Genomic DNA, 9,068 nt, shown 5'->3' with positions numbered 1-9,068 from the left:
TCCAATGGTGGAGGTATGTCATACCGTAATGTCGCTCCATGAGGCATTATCGCAGATTGCCATGATGCACTCCATACACAGTGTCGCAGAGTTTCCGCACAGTTGTGCTTTGGCCGGTGGTGGTCCGCTTGAAAGTCGTCTTTTTCGGGTGGTCAGTGTGGAAAATCAGTTCCCGCACGTTCAGCTCCCCCAAATGTGAATCATATACTGGTATACAGTAAGCTTCCATGTGACTGCTTTCGATGCAAACAACGGACAGGTGTGAATTCATACCAGCTCTTACTGTATCTCAGACCTACAGAGACATCGTAGTGCGATACAGTACAGCGAGGTGGTGTGCATCGAACTGTGCTAGTCCCAAAAGTCATATAAAACCCCCCTGCAATTCCAACGTTTCATAGTATCGTGTTAACAATCCAGCGTTTACGACGCAGGAGCGATCGAGTCGCGCGAGATGACCGAGTCTTCAGATCCGCGGACGGTGGACGCGGTGGACTCTCGCATCGCGCGCGCGTCCGTGTCCGCGAGGACTTTGCGGCAATGGTCTTGCACGACAACCTAATGTGTACATATAAGAAGACCACCCCACTATATATGGACGTAGTGTATATATATATCGCGGTGTACCTTGTAGCGGCGGGCTTTGAGCCCACTCAGGGACGTCAGCGCTACCGTCAACGCGCAGTACAAACCACTGGCGACCAGTGTCGCATACGGGGCCACCTGGATGCTCCAACACGTGCGGCCTTTGCTGTTGTCTCGGCATCGGGACAGTTGGTCAGCGTAAAACGCGGTTTTCAGGATCGGTGTATACACAAACAGGTACCAGCACCCCACGACGGCCATTTGCAAGATGGCTACGACATTTGAGAGGGGTGACGGATGTCCTGTTGGGGAGGCACAACATACCGGTGAACACGCATAAGCCCACGACGTAGTCTTCCGTGCTCGTCCGATGTTTGTACGCAACCATGACCACAACCCACAGCAACACGACGATCGACAAACCCGCAGCCAACGACATCATGAGCTGAATGGTTAGAAGCGGTGTGCCGCAATGCACCGACAACACTTGGCAGAGTTGCTTTTGGTATTCCCCGCTTCCCAAAAGCGAGCAGTCGGGGTACTGGTACGACGCGCTACGAACAATGCGACGGGTGGGATAGAGGGAACGGACGAAGACCATGAACGTACCATTGCCCCTGATAAAACTCCACGGCCGTTTGTTGGATGGGAAGCCAGAACGAGTTGCCCGGGTCAAACCAGTCGTCGCCACGACGGGCTGTGTAGTTGGCCCACAGTCCGATGCCTTGGACGTACTCTGCGGTTCCAATGTCCCCGCGCTGTCCCATCCAATGGGCTGACACCATGCAGTACCACACGAGCACCGCAAGGGACGCAGCGAAGAAGACACCTATCGTCAATGTAAATGTCCGTGCCATGTATCACATGGGTGCTGTACATGTGCCATCGAGTACGAACGCGGACACCTTCATCTTGCCACTACCGACTGTAGTTCGTTTGTGCCCGACGAGTGCGAAACTCTCCCAAAGTTGAGCTAAATTTCAACCAAAGTTGTATCATTTCTCAGCAAATATAGGCAAAATCTGCCCCTATTCTGCAAAACTGCCCAGTATTTTTAGGAATTTGATGAAATATGACACCCAAACATATCCGGATCTCGTTGTGCTGTGTCAGCGAGTACTGTATCTGGACGATGGCACCATTACACTATTCAGCCAGGTCGTCGACATCAACATGACGGCATCTGCAGGAGTTGTGGAGCCTCGTAAGCCATTGTCACAAGCAGAACTCATTCTGGAAGACATTGCAGCGGAGTATGCCGCCAAGCGCGCCGCGGGGTTGGTCCCTATGAAACCTGTGCCGGCACGCGCGTTGCTATGGGAAGAGATGGCGCGGCAAAAGAGTCGGTCGGGGTCTCGCAAAGGCTGCTTGTTTGGGCGAGACGACGCTGTCAAGTGTGGATGCACATCGTATTGCCAGTCCTACACGGACAAGGGGTCGATTTTGTGCGTGCAATGCGGCCACGGTGCGCCGTGGCACAAGATTGTCGGCGGCGAGCGCGTGCTGGACATGGTGTCCATCGTGGAAAGCATGAACTTAGACGAGGACTACGACAGCCAAGTGGACAGTTTATACAGCGAGTTTGGCTCGGAAATGTCCGACGACGACGAAGACATCAGCAACGAAGTCGCACGGCCGTACCACCTCCATCCTAACAACTCGAGCTCGTTTGGGATGTCGAGCTTTGGACGGCCGTCCGCGCTCAAGTCTGGAGGAGGTCGAACGAGCGACTTGAGTCGCTTGCTCAGCTTGGAAGGGTCTGGCCACGACGAAATCGCCGACGCGCTGCTTCGTGGAATGGCGCAGAGCAATGGCAAGTCGTCGTCGTACTCGAATGTGTCTCAGCTGTAGGGTTATTGTTTGCCTAACAAGGTGTTGATGGTTATGTTGATGGCACAAAAGAGTTGACGTTTGTCGAGCACTACTTTGAAGTGGTCGACTGCAAACAACACAGACATGTAGGTCACAGTGCGTCCACGTCATATACCAAGTTGTACTTCAAGGGTCGGGAATCTGTACCTGAACCCAACGCAGCAATGGAACTACTATTAACGTAGTAGTACTACGTAGTATTAATACATCCAGTAATGAAAGTAGCCCAAGGCTACTAACGTTACTCCGGAGTACTATCTACGGTAGCGAAGATGAATTCAAAGGGGAATCGGCCAATTTTAGTGCAGGTCTAGTGAAAATACACTGTCTTGTAAGCACAGTATTACATATCAACTTATGAACGTTATAACAACGTCCGTCGTGACAATGGTGAACCACCAGCTTAGTGCAATGTACAGTACTGTACTGTACCTGTGCACAGTCATGTGGACCGCAGTGTAACCTTTCCTGGCTAACTCACGACACATGCACGAGTATTCGCATTGGATACGTGCATGCATGATGCAAAGTTTGCCGATAGATGCGTCGGTCGTGGCGGAGGTTGCACGCGGCGGGTGGAGCTCTTGAGGTTTCTGTATTTTCGTTGGAATATATTGTTAACAAAGGATAGACTACATAACTAATAGGTGGGCTGAATTTTCTTGACTTCTACCAAGAGTTCGTCGTACGATTCTTGGACGTTGAACCCGTGCTTGCCGGGGGTGATCATGATGCAGCTAGTGGGGCGCTTCGACGACGCCGACGCGCCCAGGTCGACCTTGGACGGCGTGAATACGTACGCGATGTCGTTGCTTTCGCACAGCACGGGAATGTGGGAGATGACGTCGATGGGCGAAATATCACCGGCAATCACACACAGCCCCTTTTCGCCCTTGCGAATGGCCTTGACCACTTCCTTCACCCCTCGCTTCGTGCACTTGACCTTGGTGGACTTTTTGACGAGTTTGTACAGCTTCTTGGTGAGCTTCTTCACCGCCAGAGGCTGCGCGATCACGCTCACGTGCTTGACGCGCTCCTCGTACGTCACGCCCTTGGTCGATTCTTCCGTGTCGCTCATACTCGCTTTAATGGATCTATGGCTTGAAAATGCAAAAAACCAATCAACCCACCCGCGGGATCCACCAACCAAATCCACTTTGTTCTGATTGGCTACTTATTCGACGCACACTATTTGAATGCGATTAACCGAAAAATATTGTAGTTGTCTCATTTTGAAGAACATTTGACAAAAAGTGCCTATTTTTCTCATTTCCAGCGAATTCTTCGACCTCGTTTCTGGGAGGCGACCTTGACAACCCCCAAACGCCCCTGCAAAGGTGCGCAGGAGTTGCAAGTGCCAACACCCTCCGCCTTCCTCAGCCCAATAATGTAAGGAAGGATTCATAGCATGGGTGTTGAACTACACTGGTCCGTCCTCAACGTTAACGTAACCGCATGTCTTTCACGTTGATAAATCGAGAACACGTGCCCCACTTTCGTCCATGATCTACGAGACTTCAACCTCATGCTGCATCAACCACCCAAAGAATTGTCCTCTGCAGCGATACATGTAGTACTCACTCGCCATTTTATCGAACCTGATGTTCGTCTTTGTAAGCACTAGTATTCGAATAACGTAGGATGTATGGATGTCATCAAGTGACAAAGACTATTCAAGCCAATCCCCCATAGTAAAACCAAAGAACAAGGCGCTCAAGAGTTTTTCGAACGGAAAGAAGCAGCATCAAGTTCTGTCGAGTGTGTATGTGTGTGTCGACGTCTGTCTATGACAGAAGCCGCAGTTGCCTCTCATGGAGTCTCTGATCTTCCCCCTTGGGTTGGGCGACCGACACCGACCCTTCATGCATTCACGTTGACATAGCGATTGTTTGGGTTCGGTTATCTTGAACTGTGTATGCCTGCAAGCTTACATGGGATTTTCCAACATTCTGGCTCGTAGTCCATGGTTTGGGACCGCCTGTTTCTTTTTTCCATGTGCGGATTTCAATTTCATTGTTGTTTAGAATGCGGGTAACGTCATGACAATTAAATGTATCGTGCGCACCTTTTGGCGGGACGATGCGAAACTGTGGAGCATTAATATTCATACTGGGAGTAGAAATTAGTGGTAACCCTCCTTGCCGGATGCTGATCATCGCCACTTCTGAAGTTGCCGACTGCCGCACATCGTCGATTTATCGGCCGGTGGCATCTGAAGCAACCTTGCTAGTCCCTTAGGCTATTTCTCCTTGCACCCCCTCCAGCTTGATGGACTTGATTTGCTGCGAAGACCCATCTGCGCTCACTCCATGCTCTGACGAGTACGACGACGCCGCGCCTCTTGACATGGACACGGCCATTGAGATCCTCGTCAGAGTGATTGAAACTGAATCCTCGTACCCCCGCTCGATCGATTACCTCGCGACAGTCCAAACGCACGGAATGGAGGCCGGGTGGCGCCGCCGCGTGTGCGACTGGATGGTCAACACCCGCAAGATCTTCGACCTCAGCCCCGACACGGTGGCATGTGCGGTCCACCTGATGGATCAATGTTTATGTGTGCTGTCCGTGGACAAGATTGTGTTGCAACTGGTGTCTGTCATGTGTTTGTCCGTTGCGTCCAAAGTCCACGAGAACCGTGCGATCTCGATCGAGGAAATCGATTTGTTGTGCCAAGGCAAGTACCCCCGCGCGGAAATGGTCAAGATGGAAATGCGCATCTTGGAGACCGCTGCATGGAAGCTGAATCCCCCGTCCGCGGTCGGCATTGCGCGGGACTTGCTCGCACTCGAAGCATGTTCGGCCCATGGATGTGCCGTCGACATTCCCGCCATCGAGAGCATGGTCACCCACCTGCTCGACGCGTGTTTGAGCGAATATGCGCTTATGCCCATCCTCGAATCGGTCAAGGCCCTAGCGGCCCTAGAAGCGGTGTGCTTAACGCAGTTCCACATGGCGTCGCCAGTCGTGCAGTATGTGTTGGATGAACTGCATTTCCCCGAGCACCGCTTTCACGAATGTGTCCAAGTCATGCTCGAGATATCCCAGAAGGTGTTTGCCATCGGCGAGCCCCACATGGAGAACACTTCATCGTCGGGGGGCAAGCGACATGCACCGACGCAGCGGTCGGCGACCCCCACCGGCGTGGACGCGCCCCAGCATCTCATCACGACAACGGTGGCTCGGTCCCCTAGCAGCACTCACATCCACAAGAAAGCCCGCCGCGGCTAAGTGGACTCGTACAAGGTGGTGGTAGTAGTAGATGGCAACCCCTTATTTTATTCTCCTCAATGGGAACTCGTGCTTATTTATCCATGCCGCTAAAATGGCGACAAAATCAGCTTGATTTTAGTATAGTATACTCTACGTGAATATAATGTACAAGATCGCATTGCAATATGGACTTGACTACTGTATGGAAAAAAGCAACCATTTGGCTACCAAAGTAAATGCCACCGCTTCAACTGGCCGAGAAACGTCTTCAAGGACGAAGGCCGCCATAACGTTACAGTAGATGATGACCATGGAAGCATCGCATCGCGTTGTGCTGGTGCACTTCTGTGGAGGTGGTCTTGACTTGCCTGCGTCGATGAACCAACCATGGGGACATTGGTTGTCAGCGACGAAAGTAGCCTGACGCCATTCTTATCTGGTTCTTACCGATGTGTACACGCGGGAGCAATTGATGACATAGCGTTGTTCCAAGTTAGCCATGATGTGTGGTTGAGTGTGGCTGTGGCATGCCAGCGCGGACTGCATCATGTCCTCCATCACACACCCGATCACCGGTTGAGATGTACGACCGCGACGCAAGCTGATATCTGGCTCACACATATCAAGTGACATGGTGTAGCAAATCCAACATGAAACCGTCGTAACCGCAATACAAACAAATAGCGGCCACACCAGGTGGATCACTTCTCATACACTGGAGCGATGCAGACGAGTAACAACGAAGACGACGGGATCCCGGCGACTATGGATCAAGCCAAGACAGAATCCACCAGTACGACCATCGTGTCGTCTTCTTCTCGAGTACTGGTGCTTCCAAAACCATGCACCGACGTGCACGTTCGTACAGGGGGGTTTCAGAAAATTGAAGAGCGCACGTGGAACCTCACGCGGTCATCACGGCGTCAGCGGTCCTCGACTCCATCGGGCCCAAGTACCTAACTTCATAGCAAGTACCACCACTCTCCAGTGTGTTAGATTGGCTTTCCAGCACGCCCGTCTTAGCTTGACAAATCCTGAGACGTCACGCATGGTCATGCATGAGTAGACGCATGGCATCTATGGTACTGGACGTTGGCATGACAAATGTCGTTCGAGGCCGCAGAACCGATATGGAGCTACCCACCGCCTTCATCAACGTAGAGCGCACCTTGTGAGTTTCCTTTCAAGCACTGCATTCACCTTTGCTTTGAGATTCATGCACATGGTATGGTATCAAGCCGGTCAGGTCATCAACTTGTTAACGTGAACTGCCTTCATCGTAGCACGAAACGATGGAAGACAATCCACATAACGTGATGCAAGACGATCGGTTAACGACCTTATCCACGAGAGCTGTCCAATTCCCGTTAGCGTTATCGTTCATGTCCATCACCGAGTCGACGATGCCGACTCCTTTGCAGCGCTCCGTGATGACGTTTGGCGATGGTATAAATAGAGTGAAATGCAATCGGATTGGTGGAAATTATATTATTTTATCCAATGCGCGTCGACTGTTTTGGCGGGGCAATTGCATTTGTTTTCCGATTATCCACCGGGAACGATGGAGAAGAAGATGGAGAAGATGGTGCAGAACAATGTCCAGCAGCTCGGGAATCGCATCCCAAAGGCTAAGCGTGCCCAAACCATCCTTGACATGGCGCGGCTACAGCACGAACTGAAGCGGCGTGTGGTTGACGTCGACGAGGATGCTATTAACGACTCCACGACGGATGGCACGCCAGGGGTACGGTCGATCGAGTGGCATACACCAGGAACAGCCCCGACAACGTTACCGACACCCACACACATCCATGACGTTCGACCTTCGGCCACGCCGAGCAAGAAACGCCGTATCATAGACGTCAATGACAACACCGTCAAACCGCCATCGAATGTTGCACCAGCCAAACCTTCACTACCGCATGGTACGACCGAAATCAACAGCGTTGCCCCCCCGCCTACATCCTCCTCCACCATTGCGACTCATGCCATCCAGATGATTCCGCGAACTGAATCGGTATAGTTCATGCATGTCTTTCTGTTTTTGATGACAAACCAACCCAGGCGCAACCCGAGCCACAACCCGCCTATGTCGCACGGATGGTAAACCTGGACCCGGCGCAACGCTTCAATGGCCTAATGCAGCTGCCGCCGCCAACGCCATCGATGGATGCCATGCAGCTAACGGCCTCGTCGTCTTCCATGCCACCACCACGAACTCCGCCTCTACCCAAGTTGGCGGCGCCGCGCCCCCCTGTCGCCACACACATTCCAGACATTGGTACTAACTATCCGACATGGCGTTCGTCGCATATATATATATTGTCCTAGTACCCAAAACGTAGACTTTTGTGCTGCTGATTCGCCAAATCTAAGATCGATACTTACTATTTGTACTACATTTTGTATGTCAAAAGTTTATTTTTCTGTGGTGCTTGTACGCACACTAATGAAACGCACACTCGACTTCGACAGGTTGATACAGCAGCACTCTGATTGGCTCAATATATATATATATATATTTCCTTGTGCCAATGTATTTGAAGTGTTCATGTCTTGGGTAGTGTATATCGATTCCAGTTTCAAACCTCTACAATATTTGAATATATATTTCGTCCTAATCACCCCCCAGCTGCTGCGCCTATCAAGCGAACGTCGCCGCCTCCACCAGCCGCTTCTTCTCCCGCCGCTTCTTCTTCGCTGTCGAAAGACACTTCAAAGTCAGCGATGGCCAAGCCCAAGGCTCTGTCTGCTCTCTCGACCAGCTTCAAGTCCATGTGCTTCTCCACGGAAGACCCCGTCACGTCCATCGATGCCACGCCCGACGGCCAATGCGTGATCGCCGCCTTCTCCAATGGATCTGTACGTGACGAGTGTTGGTCTATCTATATACATGTCGTATATATGATATATTTGAGTCTTTGCACGGGATTAAACGAATGGGGGGTAGGTTCGGCTCTTTGATGTCAACAGCACATGCACCGAAGAACGGTACGTACTGGGTTTTATACTGTCTAGGGTCGTGATGCTATTGAAAAGTCTGAGGCTGGTCTTATAGTGTTGAAGGGCGTGATGCTATTGAAAAGTCTGAGGCTGGTCTTATACTGTCTAAGATTGTGATGTTGTTGATAAGTCTGAGGCTGGTCTTATAGTGTTGAAGGTCGTGATGCTATTGAAAAGTCTGAGGCTGGTCTTATAGTGTTGAAGGGCGTGATGCTATTGAAAAGTCTGAGGCTGGTCTTATACTGTCTAAGATTGTGATGTTGTTGATAAGTCTGAGGCTGGTCTTATAGTGTTGAAGGTCGTGATGCTATTGAAAAGTCTGAGGCTGGTCTTATAGTGTTGAAGGTCGTGATGTTATTGATACGTCTGAGGCTGGTCTTATAGTGTTGAAGGGC

General features: G+C 51.2%; 6 protein-coding genes across 8 annotated transcripts in view; 4 read left to right on the top strand and 2 right to left on the bottom strand.

Moving 5' to 3' along the window:
- The window catches only part of H257_09126, a 2,479-nt gene extending 934 nt beyond the window's left edge, over positions 1-1,545 (bottom strand). Inside the window, exons 1-5 of one of the 2 annotated variants that reach the window (XM_009835245.1) lie at positions 1,463-1,545; positions 1,195-1,414; positions 910-1,139; positions 628-857; positions 376-558 (exon numbers count right to left, since the gene is read on the bottom strand). In XM_009835245.1, coding sequence (XP_009833547.1) covers positions 424-558; positions 628-857; positions 910-1,139; positions 1,195-1,414; positions 1,463-1,496 — 849 coding nt within the window. In that variant the 5' untranslated portion in view covers positions 1,497-1,545 and the 3' untranslated portion in view covers positions 376-423. Of the gene's footprint in view, positions 1-375; positions 559-627; positions 858-909; positions 1,140-1,194; positions 1,415-1,462 lie in introns of those variants that run through there. The other variant, XM_009835244.1, reaches the window with a different exon arrangement.
- Positions 1,546-1,712: 167 nt separating this feature from the next.
- H257_09125 (hypothetical protein) lies at positions 1,713-2,484 on the top strand. Its single transcript, XM_009835243.1, has one exon. The coding sequence runs from the start codon at positions 1,759-1,761 to the stop codon at positions 2,434-2,436; it is 678 nt and encodes a 225-aa protein (XP_009833545.1). The 5' UTR covers positions 1,713-1,758; the 3' UTR covers positions 2,437-2,484.
- A 549-nt stretch (positions 2,485-3,033) lies between these two features.
- H257_09124 (hypothetical protein) lies at positions 3,034-3,569 on the bottom strand. Its single transcript, XM_009835242.1, has one exon. It carries the CDS (start codon positions 3,533-3,535, stop codon positions 3,098-3,100), a length of 438 nt encoding a protein of 145 aa, XP_009833544.1. The 5' UTR covers positions 3,536-3,569; the 3' UTR covers positions 3,034-3,097.
- Positions 3,570-4,344: 775 nt separating this feature from the next.
- H257_09123 (hypothetical protein) lies at positions 4,345-5,898 on the top strand. Its single transcript, XM_009835241.1, has one exon. It carries the CDS (start codon positions 4,726-4,728, stop codon positions 5,686-5,688), a length of 963 nt encoding a protein of 320 aa, XP_009833543.1. The 5' UTR covers positions 4,345-4,725; the 3' UTR covers positions 5,689-5,898.
- A 495-nt stretch (positions 5,899-6,393) lies between these two features.
- On the top strand, positions 6,394-6,771 carry H257_09122 (hypothetical protein; the record flags this gene model as incomplete). The annotated part of the gene is made up of 2 exons (XM_009835240.1): positions 6,394-6,622; positions 6,737-6,771. The coding sequence occupies 2 exons, from the start codon at positions 6,394-6,396 to the stop codon at positions 6,769-6,771; spliced, it is 264 nt and encodes an 87-aa protein (XP_009833542.1).
- Positions 6,772-7,150: 379 nt separating this feature from the next.
- The window catches only part of H257_09121, a 6,924-nt gene continuing 5,006 nt past the window's right edge, over positions 7,151-9,068 (top strand). For both annotated transcript variants that reach the window (XM_009835238.1, XM_009835239.1), the window contains exons 1-4: positions 7,151-7,687; positions 7,735-7,951; positions 8,303-8,532; positions 8,621-8,661. In XM_009835238.1, the coding sequence (XP_009833540.1) occupies positions 7,232-7,687; positions 7,735-7,951; positions 8,303-8,532; positions 8,621-8,661 (944 nt within the window). In that variant the 5' untranslated portion in view covers positions 7,151-7,231. The remainder of the gene's footprint in view (positions 7,688-7,734; positions 7,952-8,302; positions 8,533-8,620; positions 8,662-9,068) is intronic.

This window comes from Aphanomyces astaci (assembly GCF_000520075.1).
Source record: "Aphanomyces astaci strain APO3 unplaced genomic scaffold supercont1.22, whole genome shotgun sequence".
In the NCBI taxonomy this organism is placed as follows: Eukaryota; Oomycota; class Saprolegniomycetes; order Saprolegniales; family Verrucalvaceae; genus Aphanomyces; species Aphanomyces astaci.
The sequence above is the reverse complement of the archived record's forward strand: the minus strand, read 5'-3'. Positions and strand labels throughout refer to the sequence as shown.

What these genes read in the sequence shown, in the direction of transcription:
- H257_09125 (XM_009835243.1), top strand. Translation starts at nt 1,759, where the DNA reads ATGACGGCATCTGCAGGAGTTGTGGAGCCTCGTAAGCCATTGTCACAA.
- H257_09124 (XM_009835242.1), bottom strand. Translation starts at nt 3,535, where the DNA reads ATGAGCGACACGGAAGAATCGACCAAGGGCGTGACGTACGAGGAGCGC.
- H257_09123 (XM_009835241.1), top strand. Translation starts at nt 4,726, where the DNA reads ATGGACTTGATTTGCTGCGAAGACCCATCTGCGCTCACTCCATGCTCT.